At 51.7% G+C, this 20,170-nt stretch overlaps 9 protein-coding genes across 9 annotated transcripts, besides 3 other annotated features; 6 read left to right on the plus strand and 3 right to left on the minus strand.

The window, feature by feature from the left end:
• Positions 1 to 483: 483 nt before the first annotated feature.
• EKO05_0005167 (uncharacterized protein) lies at positions 484 to 2,334 on the plus strand (the record flags this gene model as incomplete). Its single annotated transcript, XM_038939416.1, has 2 exons — positions 484 to 591; positions 640 to 2,334. The coding sequence occupies 2 exons, from the start codon at positions 484 to 486 to the stop codon at positions 2,332 to 2,334; spliced, it is 1,803 nt and encodes a 600-aa protein (XP_038799712.1).
• Positions 2,335 to 3,795: 1,461 nt separating this feature from the next.
• EKO05_0005168 (uncharacterized protein) lies at positions 3,796 to 4,953 on the plus strand (the record flags this gene model as incomplete). The annotated part of the gene is made up of 1 exon (XM_038945757.1): positions 3,796 to 4,953. The coding sequence occupies one exon, from the start codon at positions 3,796 to 3,798 to the stop codon at positions 4,951 to 4,953; it is 1,158 nt and encodes a 385-aa protein (XP_038799713.1).
• Positions 4,954 to 5,597: 644 nt separating this feature from the next.
• Positions 5,598 to 7,357, plus strand: EKO05_0005169 (uncharacterized protein; the record flags this gene model as incomplete). The annotated part of the gene is made up of 5 exons (XM_038939452.1): positions 5,598 to 5,806; positions 5,864 to 5,959; positions 6,007 to 6,354; positions 6,410 to 6,633; positions 6,684 to 7,357. 5 exons carry the CDS (start codon positions 5,598 to 5,600, stop codon positions 7,355 to 7,357), a joined length of 1,551 nt encoding a protein of 516 aa, XP_038799714.1.
• Positions 7,358 to 8,617: 1,260 nt separating this feature from the next.
• EKO05_0005170 (uncharacterized protein) lies at positions 8,618 to 10,145 on the plus strand (the record flags this gene model as incomplete). Its single annotated transcript, XM_038939367.2, has 2 exons — positions 8,618 to 8,898; positions 8,948 to 10,145. 2 exons carry the CDS (start codon positions 8,618 to 8,620, stop codon positions 10,143 to 10,145), a joined length of 1,479 nt encoding a protein of 492 aa, XP_038799715.2.
• A 1,796-nt stretch (positions 10,146 to 11,941) lies between these two features.
• On the minus strand, positions 11,942 to 13,433 carry EKO05_0005171 (uncharacterized protein; the record flags this gene model as incomplete). The annotated part of the gene is made up of 5 exons (XM_038939292.1): positions 11,942 to 12,249; positions 12,302 to 12,503; positions 12,555 to 12,911; positions 12,971 to 13,288; positions 13,341 to 13,433. 5 exons carry the CDS (start codon positions 13,431 to 13,433, stop codon positions 11,942 to 11,944), a joined length of 1,278 nt encoding a protein of 425 aa, XP_038799716.1.
• Positions 13,434 to 15,101: 1,668 nt separating this feature from the next.
• Positions 15,102 to 15,140: a tandem repeat.
• Positions 15,141 to 15,168: 28 nt separating this feature from the next.
• EKO05_0005172 (uncharacterized protein) lies at positions 15,169 to 16,916 on the plus strand (the record flags this gene model as incomplete). Its single annotated transcript, XM_038939308.1, has 4 exons — positions 15,169 to 15,506; positions 15,577 to 15,920; positions 15,970 to 16,480; positions 16,529 to 16,916. 4 exons carry the CDS (start codon positions 15,169 to 15,171, stop codon positions 16,914 to 16,916), a joined length of 1,581 nt encoding a protein of 526 aa, XP_038799717.1.
• Positions 16,917 to 17,450: 534 nt separating this feature from the next.
• EKO05_0005173 (uncharacterized protein) lies at positions 17,451 to 18,383 on the plus strand (the record flags this gene model as incomplete). Its single annotated transcript, XM_038945758.1, has 1 exon — positions 17,451 to 18,383. The coding sequence occupies one exon, from the start codon at positions 17,451 to 17,453 to the stop codon at positions 18,381 to 18,383; it is 933 nt and encodes a 310-aa protein (XP_038799718.1).
• Positions 18,288 to 18,335: a tandem repeat.
• Positions 18,384 to 18,504: 121 nt separating the features above from the next.
• Positions 18,505 to 18,551: a tandem repeat.
• A 28-nt stretch (positions 18,552 to 18,579) lies between these two features.
• Positions 18,580 to 18,870, minus strand: EKO05_0005174 (uncharacterized protein; the record flags this gene model as incomplete). Its single annotated transcript, XM_038945759.2, has 1 exon — positions 18,580 to 18,870. One exon carries the CDS (start codon positions 18,868 to 18,870, stop codon positions 18,580 to 18,582), a length of 291 nt encoding a protein of 96 aa, XP_038799719.2.
• Positions 18,871 to 19,224: 354 nt separating this feature from the next.
• EKO05_0005175 (uncharacterized protein) lies at positions 19,225 to 19,975 on the minus strand (the record flags this gene model as incomplete). The annotated part of the gene is made up of 5 exons (XM_038939344.1): positions 19,225 to 19,367; positions 19,422 to 19,536; positions 19,620 to 19,716; positions 19,766 to 19,886; positions 19,939 to 19,975. The coding sequence occupies 5 exons, from the start codon at positions 19,973 to 19,975 to the stop codon at positions 19,225 to 19,227; spliced, it is 513 nt and encodes a 170-aa protein (XP_038799720.1).
• Positions 19,976 to 20,170: the final 195 nt, after the last annotated feature.

Below are 20,170 nucleotides of genomic sequence, written 5' to 3' on the forward strand. Positions count from 1 at the left end.
GTGCTCAAAATCGTGAACACGTGTGTTACGCACAGTTAGGCGCAATATTTCCACCTGATCCGAGTTTTGCGGGAAAGACATGTATGCGTATTAGGCCACCCTCGCTAACCGAGGTGAAACATGCTGTCATTTACACGCTCTATCAGTTTTGTTGAAGCCAGGCCTCGGAGAAATATGCGAAAGCGGAGACGGGACTTAGATGCTGAACAAGCTGTTGCAAACCAATGAGAGAGGAAGACCAAGCCATCCGCCTGCACGGAAAGACAAGCTGACATCTTCCATCTCCACGGCAAATAGGTTGCACGGCTCGCTGTATGATCTAGGATCATCTGCGATATTGGAGTGGGATCGCGTCAGTTTGATCCTACGTTGCCAGGGTCACCCGCACTAGGCAAATGAAGAGACGGTAAAGCAGGTACGACTAATGGTGTCCCCCAGCCTGCTGTCCTACGTTGTCTCCATTGTGCTTTCAGCAAAGCCAAAATGCGGGTTTGTACTCTGACAATCGTTGCAGCTAGTTCTCTATGGCAGGCAGACGCGGCCAAGATCGATCGCCAGACCGTTGAACATGCTGCTGACACGTACGATTTTGTAAGCATACATCGAGTTTCCTACATTGATTATCTGACCAAAACACAGATTGTTATAGGAGGTGGAACAGCAGGTCTTGCTGTCGCCTCTCGCGTCAGCATCGGCCTGCCTAACAGCACCGTACTTGTGATTGAGGCCGGTCCAGATGGGCGCCAAGAGCCAGGCATCTATATTCCAGGACGGAAGGGCTCAACTCTTGGGGGTCGGTATGATTGGAACCTTACGACTGTGCCTCAATCCAGTGCCAACAACCGAACGTTTGCGCAGAATCGTGGCAAGGTTCTTGGAGGCAGTAGTGCGCTGAATCTCATGTCGTGGGACCGTACATCCATTGCAGAACTCGATGCATGGGAAAAGCTCGGCAACGAGGGATGGAATTGGAAAAGTCTTTATCCCGCGATGTTGAAAGCTGAAACTTTCTTGCCCTCGCCAGAGTACGGTACGCAGGGTGTCGGCAGGACTGGTCCTATTCAAACTCTGATCAGCCGGATATTTCCCAGGCATCAGTCCTCGTGGATACCTACGCTGAACAACCTTGGCCTGGCAACGAACAAAGAATCGCTTGATGGACACCCGATTGGTGTCAGTACTCAGCCGAACAACGTCAGCCCGAACTACACTCGATCATACGCACCCGAGTACCTCAAGCTCGCCAAAGACAACCTCGCTGTAAGGCTAGACACCCGCGTAACTAAGGTCAACTTCAAGAGCAAGACTGCGACAGGTGTTACTATTGAGGATGGGACTATTATCCATGCTCGGAAGGAAGCCATCCTCTCTGCTGGGTCATTCCAAACCCCTGGTCTCCTTGAGCTCTCTGGTGTCGGCAATGCAACGCTTCTGAAGAAGCTGGGTATCCCTGTTGTTAAGAATCTTCCTTCAGTTGGCGAAAACCTATCTGATCACATCCGCATCCAGAGCTCATACCAACTCAAGCCTGAGTACCCCTCTTTCGATGTTCTGAAAAACACGACTCGAGCTGCTGTTGAGCTTGCGGCGTACAATGCTGGGCAAGTGTCATTGTATGACTACACAGCCAGCGGTTACGCTTATTTCCCTTGGCATGTCGTGTCCAACGACACTGCTACTATGTTCCGTAAGCTGGTGCAAGGCGACACAAGCTTAGATACTGCAGTGGACCAAGTCAAGAAGAGCTATTTGTCGTCTCCTCTCAGCGCCACGGTACCACAACTTGAAGTTATCTTTTCCGACGGCTACACCGGTCTCAAAGGCTACCCAGCTGTCAACTCGTCTCTTTTCGGCATCGGCACGTTCTCACTTATTGGTGTCGTACAGCACCCTCTGAGCAAAGGAAACGTACACATTATCTCTCGCAACATCACTGACAAACCCGTAATCAACCCGAACTACCTCTCCCACCCTTATGATCTTCAAGCCGCGACCAATCTCGCCAAATTCCTGCGTACAATTGCCTCCACATCGCCGTTGAAAGACGTGTGGACTGAAGAATACGAGCCCGGAAAGGCAGTCCAGACCGAGGAGGACTGGAGCAAGTATGCATTAGCTAACACGCTGAGTATTTACCATCCTATCGGTACTGCAGCACTGCTCCCGGAGAAGGATGGAGGCGTGGTCGATCCCGAGTTGAAAGTATACGGTACAGCGGGATTGAGAGTGGTCGATGCGAGCATCATCCCATTGTTGCCGAGCGCGCATATCCAGACACTGGTTTATGGTATTGCGGAGAGAGCCTCGGAGATGATTATTGCAGAATATAGGTAGTTCGTGTAGGTGCGTCGATTTGTATGCTACCCTCATGCAACTGGGGTGTTTTTCCGGAGTACGCTTCACGACGAATAGTGTGCGTATGATGATCACAAGCAAGCCTGATTCTTTAAGCTTCGGTCTTGCACTCCTTTGCCAGCGCACGACTGGGATGAGAGAAATTGACAGAAACTTGTTCCTAGGCCGACCAGGTCAATTGCTGCAGAACTTAGTTCGTCTTTGTTCGCCTTTGTCTGTTCATCAGTAACAATCAACATTGAAGCTTATTACTATTCGTGGAAGAGGGAGTCAAAACAAGTCCGTCGCCGCGTAGGTCAGTGTTTCTTCGGCCTGTATAGCCCGTCGAGAATGTAGGTTCCATGCTCATACCCATCTGGACGAGGCGGTGTGTGACACTGATAGGGTCGAATGTAGAGTTGTTTGAGCAGTGAGCACCCTCGAGCGGACAAGGCTACGCACCCGCGTGACAGACCCTCTCGGTTCAACCTCGACAGAAGAGGCTATATATTTCATGATTGTGCAAAAATGATAACTAGTAGTAGTTTATGCCTATGTTCAAGGCTCTAATTTTCTTGCATGGCGTCATCTCCCAAACCCATCACTAGTGCCATTAGCAGCCACAACACCAGACGCTAACATCCTCCCACAACTATCACCTTATGTCAACGGCAATATACTGAAATCGCTGGGTCTCGACAGCGTCCTCACGGCGACTTTGCGTAGCAATCGTGTGACAGGAACTGCCCAGGAGACTTGCCGGTATCACGGCAGCATGAGTTAGGGATATCCATGCAACACAGGAAATCGTCCATCAGCAGTTCGTAATTAGTTGAAAAGTGCGCAGGTCGTGGCAGTGCCACGATTCGATCGGCACCAGAAGTGGCTTTGTTCGGGACGTGTTATGGCGGGAGCGCAGGCTTCCGGGTCACAGATCGTCAGCGGAAGCGCAGACAAGAGATGGACAGTTCGCTACCAGACTGACATCCTGATGGCGGCGCGCCCAAAAGGGTTGAACCGCGCCTCCTGCAGGATGCTTGGCGGATTGATCTTCAACACTTCCAGCCCTGCGGGTCTGCCGCTTACTCTCTTGATGATGCTCCAAAGACGGCCCCGCTGCGGAAACGAGTCTCTCCGGCTCTACGATCTGTTTTATCATAGCTATCAGCAATCTCTCCTGACGTGCGCCTGCAGATGCGTTCTTCCAAATTTCCGTGGCTCATCTTCTCAAATCTGAACTTGTGAGTTCGTGCTCAGCCACGTTCACTGGATTGTAAGACCGCGCACTGCCAAGCACATGACGCGTTAGGTTGCTGAATGAGCCGTGAGCTTACAGCTGATACATGCAGGGTTGTAGTAGTACAGGGATTGTCAGCGTGTTATTACTGTACGACGCCCTCGCTTCTGCGCAATCCTCTTCCGCCGTAACATTACTCGAATTCTTGTCGCGCAACCGTCAAGATGATGCGCAGGAAGACGACGTACACGAACATCACACCCATTCCCTCCTTCATTCCACGACAACTGGCAATCGACATCCTGCACAGCCACGGCGAAGTTATCGAGTTGAACCCTCTCGTGACAGGCTTCGAGGCAATCAAAGCGCCCCGCGATGCCCCATCTGATGAGTTCTACGCGACATGGTATGAAATCTCGCAACGGATACAATACATCCCTGGTATTGGAAAGCTGGGCAGCGGCGCTATAAAGTTCAAAGGGTGTTTCCACGATATGCCATGGGGCTTGCAGACACACGTATACGCCCCTGCCGGCGTTGACCTTCGGAACAAATGGCAAATCTGCGGAAATCAGCCTGGAGAGCCTGCCCAGACTCGGGAACTAGGTATTGGCGCTCCACCCGAGGGCTTGTACTTGCGGGAGGACATTGAGATCAAATGCAACATGGCCATGGTTGGGTTTGTAAGGAAAGAAAACAAGGCCGCTTCAAAGATCTTAGTCGATCGTCTTATCAAGAAAGCTGAGCTGCTCGATTCTGGTGTTTTGCAAGGCATGATGGACAAGGGCAAACTGAAGACGGTCAACCCCGCAGATCGGTCTGGCAGAGTTCCAACATCGCCAGGCTTATCGCCCCAGCACGCAAACATGCAACCGTACAACATGCCCTTATCACCTGCGCGTTCGCCGACGCAGATGCATTACCCAAGTCAACAGCAGTTCGTCCCTCCAGGTCAGCTTCTAGGGCAGAACAACACCGTCATGGAGCTGCCTGGCGACTATTACCATGCGCAACCATCACCGGGCCTCCTACACCCAGGACATCGTCTGTCGAATGCAAGCGAAGGATCAGTCTCACCAAACCTGCCGGACGCACGCTGGTCGCAAGCATCAAACGATTATCAAAGCTCAACAAGTTCACGCCCAAGTTCATATGCCGCGTCTGATAATCTTCGATCCCCCGGACTCGACCAGAAAGTTTTCACAGCAGAACTGCCAACAATGGAAGAAACACGGGAAGAGCATACCGACCGTCAGAAACGCGAGAGTCACCAAAGCGCGCACGAGCACAAATACAACTACAATCCTCAAGATTACGCACGGCAGGCGCATTATGCCATGCCGCCACAGTACAGCGCTCACAACTCGCAAGGTAATCAATAAACGGAGATCCGATGTGCGCGTGTTCACCTGATGGGTTGAGGGGCTACCGTGCGCTCTGGGGTCTCAATCCTCTCTAGTGTCGGCATGTTATTCCAACCCTGAAGGCTTGGACTTTGCTTGTGCTTTGGCGCTCGAGTTTTGCGCAGGATGTTAGCGACCGTACGACTTACGAATTTCCTTGGCTTGAGATATCCCCTGCTTTTGTATTTAATGCTAGTTTTGCCTCCACAGACTACGCTCAGTCGTTCACGTAGCACTACTGCCCAATTTGGACCTCACGTTGATCATGCCGCACCATCTGGGGGATGACGTTTGATGCACTGACGCGGAATTCTCACCGATGCAACATCGCCCCCGTGAGCGAATCACCATATCCGCAGTTCGGTTTCCTGCTGCAGGTTCAATATAAAGACTTGGTCCGCGCTTGGGTACGTGTTGCTCCTCGCATACTTGGAGCGGGGTTGGCCAATGAGGTCACTTGTTCTGGTGGCCATCTCCGTCATGATAATGAGATGGCACCTACCCCGGGTCTTACTTGGAACATTTAGTGGCGATCTCATCTGTGCATTAAGCTTTCAACAAGCCTTCCTTTGCAGTCAGAAGCAACCTTTTCCCAACTCCTTCCGTTCTGAAGGATCCTGACCATGGCTGCCGAGAATGACTACAAAGATCACGGTGCGATGGGCGCGAAGTTTAGTCATCCGGAGCATCTCGAGACGGCACGCGAGGAGGCCCTCCACCATGGATGCCTTTCCGCAGAAGAGCTGGAGATCGAGAAAAAGCTCAGGAGGAAAATCGACATGCGCATCATGCCCGTTCTCATCCTCATCTACCTAATGAACTATATCGACAGGTATGCAGCATGCAGCATCGCAGCGTATATATTAGCTCACACCTAACAATACACCAGAAACAACTACGCTGCGGCACGCTTACAAGGTCTGGAAAAAGATCTGGGTCTCGTTGGCAGCCAGTACCAGACTGCTCTTTCGATTCTGTTCGTTGGGTACGTTATTCCTGGTTACTAAACAGCATTGAATAACAACGATGAAGCTACATCCTAATGCAAGTCCCTTCCAACATCATCCTGAACTGGGTCGGCCGACCGTCGTTGTATCTTGGCTGTGCCACCATTGCCTGGGGCTTGGTATCAACTCTTACGTCTCAGGTTCATAACTACCAAGGCATCGTAGTAGCACGCTTCTTTCTTGGTATTGTGGAGGCACCTTTCTTCCCGGGATCGCTGTTTTACCTGAGCAAATGGTATACTAAAGAAGAGCTGGCAAAGCGCAACGCCATCTTCTTCGCTGGCTCGCTAGTCTCTGGAGCATTCGGTAACCTCATTGCAGCCGGCATTTTGAGCGGCTTGGATGGCAGTCTTGGGCTGGCTGCCTGGAAATGGTAAACTGCGTCCACAAACAGCCACAAGCTTACATCGACTAACTCTTTTCCAAAGGCTATACATCCTGGAAGGTGCCATCACAATGGCTGTCGGTATCGCAGCGATATTTATCCTACCTGACTTCCCGGAGACTTGGAAGGGACTCCAGCCAGAGATGAAGCGCGTAGCCCTCAGACGTCTTGCCATCGATGCCGCCGAAGCTGATGTTGACGAAGCTGGCGGTATGAGCCAAATCAAGGGCATGAAGCTTGCCTTCACCGATCCTAAGACCTACATTCGTTAGTCAGCCACTCTCATCACTACGCGTTCTAATGCTGACCTTCACAAGTCGCTCTTGCATACATGGGGATAACCGGCTCGGCTGGCTTCCAGAACTTTTTCCCGACTCTCACCGGAACCTTGGGCTACGGTCGCGTTATCTCCCTCCTCCTTGTCGCTCCTCCCTACGTTTTCATGGTCTTTTATTCATATGGCCACTGCTACCTCTCCGATCACTTAGGCAATCGCTTCTGGTTCCTCACATACCCTGTCTTTGTTTCTATTGTCGGGTTTCTGGTCTTCATGTTTACTGACGACTTCGGACCGCGGTACTTCTCCTTCTTCCTGATGAACTTTGTCTTTGCTCAAAACGGCACAATCTATGCCTGGATCTCCAACGCCATCCCGCGGCCTCCTGCCAAGCGTGCTGCGGCGCTTGCTTTCATAAACTCCATCGGCAACTCCGCGTCAATCTGGACGCCCTTCACATACTTTCCCAGCTCGAAGCCGCATTATCGACCCGCGCTAGGCGTGTGCATTGGACTGCAGGTGTTGAGTCTGGCGTGTTTTGTCGGCATGAGGTTCTATCTTCAGGCGCAGAACAGGCAGATGGCAAAAATGGAGAATGAGAACACCGAATTGACGGAGAAGGACATGAAGAAGTTGAGGGAGACGGCCGAGTTAGAAGGTGTGGATGTTGCGGCTGCAAGGGTTCTGCAGAAGGGCTATCGATATATGATCTAGGCTTGAGGACGAGGGGCAGGAGAGGGACTGGACGATGCGTATCTTGGATCAGTGGGAAGAGATGACAATCCCATTACTATGAAAGGTCTCAGCATCACAGAGCTACTGAGCTGTTGAATCTGAGCTTGCCACTTCCACAGAATGGTCATCGCCACTGTAGATGTGACACCTGACATTTGCTACCGAATCTTTTTCGCTCTTCGCTTTTCGCTCACAACTAAACGTCGTTGCTGACAGATGTCTCAGCCCCATTGCAGCGATGATGGAGCGATACCTGTTCCAAGTATGCTCTCTTGAACTCATGTCTGGATTTAGCTCGCATAAGTCGATAGTTTGGCGGTGGCGCGTAGAAACACATTGGCAAGAACGTGCGCATGCTCCAACAGCGCTCCCACCCCCCTACTGACGTTGAAATGTGCGAAATGTACAATGTTATTCTACAGCTGCTCAGGCGTTTTCAACTAGAGCTTGCCAAACCCAAACATGAATGGGAAACGCACAACTATTGGTTCAATAAGCCAGCCAGGGTCTATATATCGAGGTTCAGCTGAGAGGAGAAGAGTCGGTGCTCTATGCGCGTGACCAGCAACTGAATCTCACGGATCTGATCGCACTACACCCAGTTGCCTTCGCTCATGGCTAGGTTCGAGGTTCGTTTAGAAATACCGATCCTATCATGCACTCCCCTCAGTTGATCGTACAAGGAAGACTCATTTTCTCTTTTTTCTTTTTGCGGACGATTCATGGTTCTGCTGTCTGCATCTTCGGTCCTTCTGGTTTCCTTGCGTGGTGGTGCTCGGCTTTCGGGCCGCGCAATCAGCCCTAACGATTGCGCGATCTCAAAGCCTGGCGACAAACACCCTCAGTCAGTCCAACCCCAGATCGACCAATCTTGATCTTCCGCTGACAGTCGAACGGCCCTTGAAAACATATCGTTTTCGACATCGCTTCTGGACCTCTTTCAACCGTACGCTTAGCGCAATACCTTTCGAGTTAACAAGCCTCGCTTGGCGGGTGATAAGCAAATGCGCCAACACCGATCAAGCATCGTTCAACTTCTTAGCCAATAGTGTTCATCGGAGGCTCGATGTATTGCGACGACGTGGTAGAAGACCCGGATCCAGGCGCTCGGCGCGGCCGGGTCTGTAAGCACGCCATTTCATCCAGCTGGTAGGGACGTTTTTATCGCATTTCAAAATTTCGCATAGCATCTGCGAATAATATTTAGTATGCTCTACACATAAATTAGGCCCGTCCCCCATGATAAGTGGATCTTCAAGTGCGGTTCCTATCTTGACTTCAAACTTGCCCATCATGGCCGAGCACCATGCCAACGACATCGTCAAGGTTCAGTCCAAGACCTTCGATACCGAAGCCCAGGATTCCGACAATGACAGCACAACATATGTAATTAACGCTCTGGTCAATGAGGATCGTGAACATGAAATCAAACTTCGTACCATGACCTGGCAACGGGCTGCCTGGCTACTGGCTGGTGATCAAGTGTGCCTTGCCATCATGGCGCAGTCTTGGTCGCTCTCGTGAGTATTCATTCAAACTCCATACATCACTCGCTAACGATTCACACAGTGTCCTTGGATGGGTTCCTGGCATCATCACCATGGTCGTAGCTGGTGTGCTCTTCTACATCACCTCGATGACAATGCACAAATTCATCATGAAACACCCGCAAATCAAGGATATCTGCGACTTTGGGTACTACGCTTTCGGCAAGAGCAAAATCGCCTACGAATTCACAGCAGTCATGTTGCTCTTGAACAACATCATGCTGATCGGATTCCATATCCTGACTGGAGCTAAAGTATTGAACACGCTGTCCGACCACTCGATGTGCACTGTGATCTTCTCGGTCATTGTCACACTAATGGGCATCGTCATGTCACTACCAAGGACACTCAACCATGTATCGTTCATGTCGATGTTCTCTGCCGCATGCATGGGGGTTGCGATCCTCCTCTTTCTGGTCTTCGCTGGGATTGAGGACCACCCTCTTTACGGATACAATGGCAACTACCCAAAGGCCGGACCGGTGAGAACTTACGCTTTTCCGGCTAAAGGCACAACTTGGGTCGCAGCGATGAACGCCGTGCTCAACATCACCTTCCTCTGGGTGCCGCAGATTCTCTTCCCCACATTCATCTCCGAAATGGAAAAACCACAAGATTTCCCCAAGGCACTCGCTGTTCTTGCTGGTATCTCGGCTTTCTTGTTCATCGTCCCTCCGGCTATCGGTTTCCACTATCTCGGGCAATACTCGACTGCTCCTGCGTTTGGAAGTTTGGGAACCACAGTGTACAAGAAGGCCTCATTCTCTTTCGTCATTGTGCCAACGCTAGTCATCGGTGTCATCTACGCCAATGTAAGCGCCAAATTTGTTTACGGTCGCCTTATGGGTAAAAGCCGCCATGCCCATAGCAACACAGTCCTCGGCTGGGGTGTATGGATCGCCGTCATGGCAGTGATCTGGTTCGTGGGCTTCGTCTTCGCTGAAGTCATTCCTTCCATGGGCGACTTTCTCTCACTTCTGGGCGCGGCGTTCGATTCTTTCTTTGGCTTTATCTTCTTTGCAGTGGCGTACTGGCAGCTGTACAAGGGCCAACTGTTCAACGGCTTAGCACGAAGTGTGAAGACGGTCACACATATTTTTATCATGTTGTGCGGTCTGTTCCTGCTTGGTCCTGGTCTGTATGCTGCAGTGGAGGCCATCATCGATGACTACAGTAGCGGTGTCAAACCAGCGTTTTCGTGTGCCAACGTCGCGATTTGAGTACAAGTTAGCTTTGTAGATGTCTCAATTTGAAGTTGAGTCTATCAATAATTTTTCTCGCTCATCTTGGTCGTTGCGTTGTGACATAATTGAAGAGAACATGTAAAATTCTTAATGGTTGTTTGGAAGATATTTCGCCACGGGTCGAAAGGACAGAGAGTACCTCAAGAATGTGGTATGGTCGAGAGAAGCTTGGCGAAATGCCCCAGATCGTTTTTTGACAACCCAAGAATGGTACTCCGATCGCAGTATCGCGAAGCACGTATATATGGAAGGTCCATTTACGAAACTAGAACTAGACCAGCAGGAGGTGCCTTCCACGTAACAAGATATTCCACGATCACGTCAGTAGTCTTACCGCCCAACGGCAGACTCGTATGCCCATCACCTTCTCTCAATACAGAAACCTTGTTCTCAATTTCGTCCAACATGCCTGGCGCCCAGGGAAATCCTGTACTTGGATCTGCTGTGCTCTGGGTCAGCAGAACGGTAGAATTAGTCTTGATGTGCAATTTCTTTGGCGGGTTAACGTTCTTGGGTGACCAGCCCAAACACGCATGCTGCAGCGTCTACATCTGGCTCGCTCCCTGAGTCAATGATGCATACTCATTTGCTATACGCTGATGAGAAAGGATGTCTGGTAGTAATGACGAAGTGTCGTGCGTCCAGTCGAGGCAGCCAATTGCGAGAGACGATGCGGCTGTAGGATCTGTGAATTTGGTAGACAGGGCTGTAGTATCGCCTTGTGACGCATTATACAGTGCAGACACCAAAACTTCCCATGAATCCCCAAGACCAATGTCTTTATCTGCAAATGTAAGGTACGTGTGGGCGTTGAATTGGATTTCCTCATCGTTGAAATCGCTTCAGCAGTCGGTGTTGTTGCATGACAATGCTGGGATTGGCGCCTTGCTAGCATTTTTGATGAGATCAGACGACAGCAATCTGACGTCCTGGCCTTTCAGAACTGATGCCTCGTTATGCCAGCCCAGTCGAAGAAGTGCGAGAGTCCCAGCTCGTAGGAAGAAGCCTCGATGAGAAGATTTGCAGCTTCGGCTTGGGAATGCTGCAAGATGCCATCGAGTGCAAGAGTCCGAATATTCTCTGGATAGAGTGCATATGGCACTCTTCACGGGACGCTTATTCTTATGTATGCCATAAGCAGCGAGACCGAACCAATCATCGCTAGATTTCATACTACCCAGCTTGATATCAAGCAAAGCGGCAAGGCAGAGCTCTAAAGTTTCGAGAGGGATGTTGCACAGGCGGTGAGGCTTAGTTCAGACGATGTTGCGGGCGCAGTACAGGTGCCGCTGACGGATGCCTTGCGCCCGACGCGCGTTTTGGGAAAAGTTGTGTAGTATCTCAGAGTAACAACGCTCTTTGTGAATGCCAGCTGATTACTGTTGAAATGAATTGTCTCAAGACGGCGCAGAAGCCCAAGTGCATATGCAGAAATCAACACTAGAGTGTGGTGCAATATAGTGCAAGACTTCGCCCAACCGAGATGATGGTTTTCCCATATTTTGATGTCTGCAGGATCAGAGTCAGCATCAGCATCGACTGTGATGATGGACGTACAGGACCGCGCAATGTTAGCGTTAGTGCACTGACATCAATATTATCCATGTCGCCCAGCTCAATATTGCGTAGCCATTAACATCCGGATTAACATTAGTAATGTCAAAACAAAGCTCTTTGCATGCAACAAATACTTCGTCTAACCACCGCATATTCCAAGCGCCCAACTCCAAGGCTGATGAACAATCAAACAGTTACGGCATCGATTGCCAACATCATATCGGCCTGTTTTCTACCAGCTCTACATCGGAGCCCGATCGTTCTGTTCGGTAAATGGTGACATCTGTCGCCTTCTTGATTGCACCAAAGGGCACTGGGTTTCTGCGTTGATCTGTGTTGTGTCGCAAATACGAGCCCTTGCTGGGTCCTTCACTGGCATACTGACCATGGCTCGCATAGGTACTTATGCCTCGAACTTTACGCAAAGCCTTGTGGAAGATTGCGTGCAACGCCGGCATACATGCGACGACGGTGAAGAGGTTCGACTCCGTTGCACACCAGTAAAGTCCGGAAACATTGTCATCTGTAACCTTGTTCAGTTACGGCCTCAATGCCCAAGTACGAAGTGCACTTACAAGTGGGGTTGGTTGTGTGTGCAAACTGAACAAACGACCACAATCGAAGACAGCTTACGACGGTGATGATGAAGCCAATGCAAAACATGGACATGATCTGAAGCTTTTTCTTGGGGGACATATTTAGTTTCGCGAGCATTGGTAGCGGGAGCGTCAGTATTGCCAGATCTAAAAAGATCTCGATTGCTCCTCTTGCAAATCCCTTCAGCTGTATCAGCGATAGTGCCAATACACACGTACGAAGTCTACTTACGAACAAACGAACGTCGACACCGCAGAAGCCTGTCATCTCTCCCCTCCAACCATCCCAAAAGAAGGGAATGGGTGTACATTGGAAGACCATGGTGAATACATTCGCGATACCGAAACATACGACCACACCCAGAAGGGTCCAGACGATTGTACGCAATCTGGGCTTGACCATAATGCGTAGGTAGAAGGCGAGAATCGATATCTGGCATAATGCTTCCGCAAGCATGTACATGAAGTAGGCAACGTAGAGCCACTTCAGACTCTCGGTTATGTTGTGGGCAGGTATACCCCACATGTCCCTCCCAAACCCAAGGCTCGCAGCGACGATGACAGGCACATTCATACCAATAGAGACAGCCTGGACAAAGGAAGTCAGTCCTACAGTATATCTTTCTTCTTCATGGGATTGACACTCACGCCAGAAAAACCAATCAACAAGTCATCCCAGCCGAGCTGCGCATGTGCAGATACAGCACGGTCGGTTAGCCGCATCGCCACCATCACTAACGCTAGACTCCCAAGAGATGCGACTGGTCCGATCAGAGTCTTGGTCTTGTCACGAACGGGGATTCCACAAGCGGCGTATGTCTCGTTGGTGGCTTGCAGCATCGAGACTACCGAGCATCTGCCAGCATTGCAGGCAGTAAACGTTGTCATGAAGGTTGTATCTGCACAAATACAGTCAAAGTCGCCAGCTGGGCAGGACTGTGGTACATTTGATGAAAAACACCGAGCCTGGAGGAGTGAGTCAGTGTTCGATGGGGCACGCAATTATATGGTAACATACAGCACAGGGAGGTAGTCGACTCAGGAAATCTTGCTGTGCAAAGACTTGACCTGAAAGCAGCGTCGATACTATCAGGGTAGCTAGCACCTTCATTCCGGCTATTGGGATGGTTCGATGGTCAAGCGAAGAGGATGTTGGCTCCGCGGCTTCTCATATAAGACTCGCGCGGCATGTGACAAACGGGCGCAGGTACATAGGCGCAAGAATAACAGGCTCTGCGCTCGATGCAACTCTGCCAATCTGAAAGGGCATTGATAACCAGTGAGGTTTAGCCAGAGCGGCTCATGTACCGTCCGGCAGGCCAACGAAACCTCCGTGCCCTCGTAACTTGATATCCACACATACCAAAAGAGCTATGCGCGAAGCGTGGCTGGGGAATTTCCCGCGCTAGCGTAAGGCCCTAATTCTATCCGATGAGCGACTTTCAGATGCCGATTGTCAACGTGCCCTGATGAGGATGGTGTGCAAAACGGGGGTCCACGTTTGCTCAATCTCTTCCAAAACCCGATTGGAAAAGGTTAGTAACTCCGTTAGAAGAAGGGGGATCACCCTTTTAGGGCAGACCTTGAACGACACAAGCGTTGTTCCTGGAAGGACAACTGAACCTTTAGATTGAGAAGTGCGAAAGGCATGGCGGTAGTGGTGTACTTCTGTAAACTTGCACGTTTTCGAAGGAAGTGAGGACGCGGACCTTCGCTGCACAGTCCGCCTTGTCCTCGAACTCTCCCTGATCTGCAGTGAGGCGCCTAACACGGCACGGCATGAGCGGCTCGGAGACCAAGCTGGTGGGGCCGCCTTTTTAGGGCCAAAAATATTTCAAACAGGTAAACAAAAGCCGCTTAACACGTTGTCTCTCCTCTTTTGGGGTCTTCGCTCGTGTTCGACACAAGAACTGGTCTTACATAGGCATTTGTCAGGGACCGTGTTTTCGAGTGACAGACAAGTCGGGAGGGTCTGGAACCATGTTCGGTACTCGGACTACCGGTACTGGCTGGAACGCCTGATAGTACTTGTCAACTCCGAGAGCGGGACTCGTACGATGAACTCTGCTCACCATTCCCTCGCTCGAGCGACGATCGCTTAGTACGGATCGCAGCTGATAATTAGCATTGTGAGTGCCCTCGTCACGGTCATACTTAGGCTTGAATCTCAAGTTGAGGTCTGAGCAATGGACTGTAGCAACGTTCGTCGTTTGATTGACAAAGGCATCGCTGCTTCCCGAGAGGCTGTCTCACGGGTAGGACATGATTTCAAAACAGTTCGTCAGACGATCGTGGCTGCTGAAATCCTCCACTGAAACCTTCGACCAATCACTGTGCTCAAGATGTCATGTCCACCGAGGCCCCTGCATTTCTCGATGCAGATGGATGTCATTGCATTAGACCGGGCGACCAGCAGGGGCCGGAGACATTTCGATGCAGGGCCAAAACACATTTTTGGGCATCTGCAAATACCACGACGACCCTGCACCCTCTGCAAGCGAAAGTGTAGTGACAAGAAATCCACACGATGACGTCCGCACTATTAGACGTTTTCAAACTTTAAAAGTATCTGTCTTTGGTTGACATGCGGCAACTTGTGGGAAGCCGACAGCCCCAGGGCCGGACGCTCGCTTCAACCCGCTGCAGCGCCGCTACGTGCGATAGACCACGGAACACAACCCAGACAAGCTAACATGCCGAGGCGAACATGCTATCCACGACTGTAACAGTCTTGCGTCCCCGCTACAGACAAAGACCTGTATTGATGGGCGAGGGGCAGCTGCTATCTCTCTTTGCTGTCTTCTTCCTTCTATCGTCTTGTCGAGCCAACAGGTCAAACCGTCAATATGGCTTTCGTATCGTCAACAGGACTGATTCTTCTGTTGGGTGTCCTTGCTGCATACTTGATTAATAAGTTTGTTACATCAAAATCCCACGAGCACCCCTTACCACCAGGCCCGAAGGGCCTTCCTTTGCTTGGAAATGTCAACGACCTACCGAAGCCTGGAGGAGGACTCGAAGCCCATCATTGGCTAAAGCACAAAGATGAATACGGACCGATCAGCTCTGTCACTGTCCTAGGCCAGACAATTGTCATTATCAACGATGCGCAGATTGCACTTGAGCTTCTCAGAGACCGAGCTCAACACTCTGCTCGGCCTCATATGGTCTTTGCTAGTGATATGTACGTCGGAATCCCTGCTCTTTCGAGACAGGAGATCAGTGTGTAGACGCGGTGTTAACGAAAGATGCAGGATCGGATGGAAGAACACACTGGCCTTCAGCGGCTACACAGACAACTTTAAAATCCACCGAAAGAACATCGCTAGTGTTGCTGGCAGCAACACGTCCCTCAAGCTCTTCGATCGCGCGCAAGAAGAGGAATCTGTTCACTTTCTACTAAACCTTCTCGATTCACCAGAGAATCTGTTCGATCACATCAAGAAAGAAGCTGGTGCGGTCATTCTCAAGATCACCTATGGATATACCGCGGAACCAAAGGGCAAAGACCATCTCGTGGACATGGCTGGCAAAGCAATGCACGAGTTCTCCGACGCGACGATAGCTGGGAAATGGCCTGTGGATATCATGCCATTCCGTAAGTACACCTGGAGATCTTTGAGAGGCGCCGTACCTAACCTCGTCAGTGCAATATCTTCCCGACTGGTTTCCTGGCGCTGGCTTCAAGCAGACTGCCCGCGACATGGCTCGCCAGTTGCAACAGACCACTGAACAGCCCTACGAGTTTGTCAAGCAGCAGATGCGCGAAAAGAAACACAAAGTCTCCTTTCTCTCACAGGCTCTCGAGAACATTGGCTCAGACGCTGGGATGGAGCGTATCCACAAGTGGTCTGCATCCTCCATGTATCTTGGTGGCGCCGATACTACGGTTTCTTCGCTGATGACATTCTTCCTGGCCATGACTGTGTTCCCAGAAGTTCAAAAGAAGGCTCAGGAGGAACTTGACCGTGTCATTGGTGGCAGTCGTCTGCCTAACAGTACTGACAAGGGCAAACTGCCGTACATTGAGGCTGTGGTCAAGGAGACACATCGTTGGCACCCTGTTGCACCTCTGGCGTTGCCGCATGCAGCTACACAAGAGGACGTCATTCACGGATACCGGATTCCCAAAGGCGCTCTTATACTGCCGAACAACTGGTAAGGCTATTATGTGATTCTCAGTAGCGTATGCTAATCTTGTGATAGGTGGTTTACCCACGACCCCGCTGTCTACGCCTCGCCCATGGAGTTCCGCCCCGAACGCTTCCTAGGCCCGACCCCTGAGCCTGATCCTCGCACCTGGACATTCGGCTACGGACGTCGTGTATGCCCTGGTCGTTACGTCGCCGACAACGCGCTCTTCATCACCATTGCACAGGCGCTATCGGTCTTCAGGATCGAGAAGCTGGTCGAAGACGGCAAGGTGGTGGAGCCGGAACTCAAGTTCGAGCCTGGTGTCGTCAGCCACCCAATTCCTTACCGGACAAGCATCACGCCGAGGAGCGAGAAGTGCGCGCAGCTGGTCAGGGATGCGGAAGCGGAGTACCCGTGGGAAGAGAGCGATGCTCAGAAATTGAAGAACATCGCAGTGTAGAAATGGTGTACCTGGGAATCGTCTTTACAGCGACAGTCTGCAGTTATGCTATACCAAAAATAACATAAATTAAGGATCGCCTTTCTGCTTAGTTCCTTCACTAGGTACTTGTCCAACTTCTCTTACGACTAGTACGCCCTATGGCATCGATGTATTTGCTCGGTAACTCTGAACACTGAGAATTGCCCAGCACTCCACGATCGATGCTGGCTTTGGTAATCCTCCCGGTCAACGCCACCCACGTGGCAGCCAGACGCCTCTCATTAGGCGAGAATCTACACCTTGCAGGGATGCTGGGATGACCGCAACTACGACACTATGTACCTTCTCACCACGGACACGAACGGACGATCTCTGAGCCAAGGCCTTGAGAACGCAACCGCGTGTTGTATGCCAGCAGCAATGATTGGGCGCAACGGACGGATCAGGGTAGCCATGAGTGCATGAGAAGTCCGGGCAGCGACCAATATAAGTAAGACCAGCGCTCAAACACACAGTGATGCACCGCTGCGCTCTGTTGTGCCAACCTTCAGCATGCGGCTTGCAATGCTCACGGCGCTCTCGGTGCTCGCCTCACCAGTCATGTCAGCCGGCCTGCAACCACACGCAGGACCTCGCGCCGCAACCACGCAGGATTTCCGCTCCGTGACCTTCAACATCCGCTACGCTGCACCAGCCAGCACCAACGAGCGGCCGTGGTCCGTCCGCGGTCCTCTCGTGACATCGCAGCTGAAAAACACCACTGCGACCGCGACATCCCGCGGCAGCATTCCCGTCATCGGCCTGCAGGAGGTTCTGCACCAGCAACTGCTGGACATCAAAGCCGGACTGGGGTCGTCCTGGTCGCACCTGGGAACGGGCCAGGACGACGGTAAAGCCAGCGGCGAATACGTGCCGCTGCTCTACCAGCCCTGCGTTCTGCGCCTCGTTTCCTCGACCCAGAAATGGCTCTCGCCCACGCCGGACGTGCCGTCGTTCTGGCCCGGGGCCGGCTCGCGGCGCTACGTGATTGTGGCCGTGTTCGAGGTCGTCGCGACGCGCAGGCTCGTCGTGGTCGCGAACACGCATCTCGACAATGCGAGCCAGACGGCGCGAATCGAGGGGGTGAAGATCGTGCTCAGCACCATCCGTGCGGTGCGCGCGCAGTACGGCGCTCTGCCTGTCGTGCTCACGGGAGACTTCAACTCGGCGCCTGGGTCGGGCGATGCGTATGGGACTGCTGACCAGGACGGGCTGCTGGGGGAGCTGTACGCGCTGGCTAAGCCGGAGCAGCGGTTTGGGCCTGAGGGGACGTTCAGTGGGTTTGATCCTAGCGCCGAGCCGAATGATCGTATTGATTTCATCTGGCTGGGTCCGAACGCGTCGACCACTTGGGAGGTGGAGAGGTATGAGGTGTTGGGTAATGTTGTGGGAGGTGTGTATATCAGTGATCATCGAGCGGTGGTCGGGGACGTAAGGCTTCTGTAAAGTATTGCATTGGGGACCTCACTCTGAGCGAGAAACACAGCACGCTTCTGTTCATCTGCTCTGTATCACGTTGCCACGTTATAGCCCGTATAGAAAGCATCACGCATGCTCAACGGCTCAGTCGACTTTTGTCTCAGATCTCCCGCTCCCTTCCTCGTTCTCGTCTCTGTACCTTTCCCTCCCCTCCCCTTCTCTCTCAGGAGGCTGCGATGCGGAGGCCTACAGGTAGGGCCTTGACTTTAAGGTTGTCAAGGTCAAGTGTTATAATGAGAAGGGTGTCGACAAAGTTGAGGATGAAGAGAATGGCGGCAAGTGTCCATGCTGCGGTGCTGGAGAAGAGCAGGGTATAGCACCGACGTGGGTAATTGAGAAGAAAGCGCAGTGAGAGTTTGAGGGAAGACGTTGCAGGAGCGAGCTTGTACATGGTCAAGATCAGCAGGCGCAAGAGAACCACCTCAGTATTGAGTTTGGCATGTTCGCGACTCATCACCTACTTTCAGCAGCGCGCGCAGTGCGCTGTATTCAACGCCTAACGAGGCCAGACTGACGGGCTCAGCCATCCTTGGTCGGGTATCGCTAGAATGACTGGGTGTGCGACCGAGCACAAAGATGATGATACAGCTCTGACCATGGAGGTGGCCCTGCTACGGCTCATGGCTCGACTTGAGCTTGCAATAGCAGGAGTCTGCTTGATGGCATCCTCATTACCATCTGTCCAGCGTTGGGACAAGATCTTCGCGTGTGCGTAGAACTCACCGTCTGAGTCTGAAGTGATATGTTGGCCTGGTGGAGTGCCAGTCACGAAGAGTATAAGGATCGGCATGCTCATACCATCTTGCTCTCACGGGCCGGGGATGTAGACGCCCTTTTCCGGAGCATCACCTCGTTGCGGGTCCGGTGCAGATGAGATGTGCGACACCATAGGTCTCGAACCTTCAGCACCGAGCTGCGACTGTGTCGCTGCTTGTGTGATTAAGATCTTCTCTGTCTCTTGTCAGTAACCCCAGAAAACCGTGTGCGCTACAAAGAGAGGCTTACTTGGCATCGCCGTCTCGCCGGTGAGACCACCCTCCATATTCCGCATGTCTGCATTTCTTGCAGTAGCCTGCTTTTGGTTCTCGCGAAGTGCGTCGGGTATGCTTGTGACTATGCACTATATCAGCTGATCATACATCTACCAGGAACGGGAGCCCTATCAATATCCTTGAACCGTTTGCTGAACCACCTCAATCTCACCACGACGACAAGCGCATCGATAAGGCCCAGGTTCGTCACAATCGGGGTGATGTAGATGAAGATCTGCTGGTAAGTCTCAAGAGCCTTTATATCCACACTGTCGCTCGGCCAAACCGAGTCTCGCAACAGGGTTATTGTCCACTCACGGGTTCAACCCAGATTCTGTCGATGTGCTGACGCCGAAGAAGTGCGAGTCAATGGCATAGAGGTTGCCATGCGGATACATGATGATCAGGGCTAGTATACCAAAGCTGAGAATGTACGCGTCTGTGGTGGGTTAGCGCGGTATCGCTGCGTGCCCAGGCAATGGGAACTTAACAACGGAGCGTGATGAAGTTGATAGGTGGTTTCCACATGTTGCGCAACTTTTCCTGGCTATCTGAAGACGAGATTCTCCCAGTCAGAGAAGGCCATCAGATTGGGCTGCGCAATCTTTGGTGTAAGGTGCAGATGAAGGATGGTACAAGGGCTGGGAGAAAGAACAGCAGCGGCCTATTTGGATCTTTCAAGCCGTTGTTTCGTGTGCCTCAGCCAACTAGAAGACTAATCGC

This window comes from Ascochyta rabiei, chromosome 7, assembly GCF_004011695.2.
Source record: "Ascochyta rabiei chromosome 7, complete sequence".
In the NCBI taxonomy this organism is placed as follows: Eukaryota; Fungi; Ascomycota; class Dothideomycetes; order Pleosporales; family Didymellaceae; genus Ascochyta; species Ascochyta rabiei.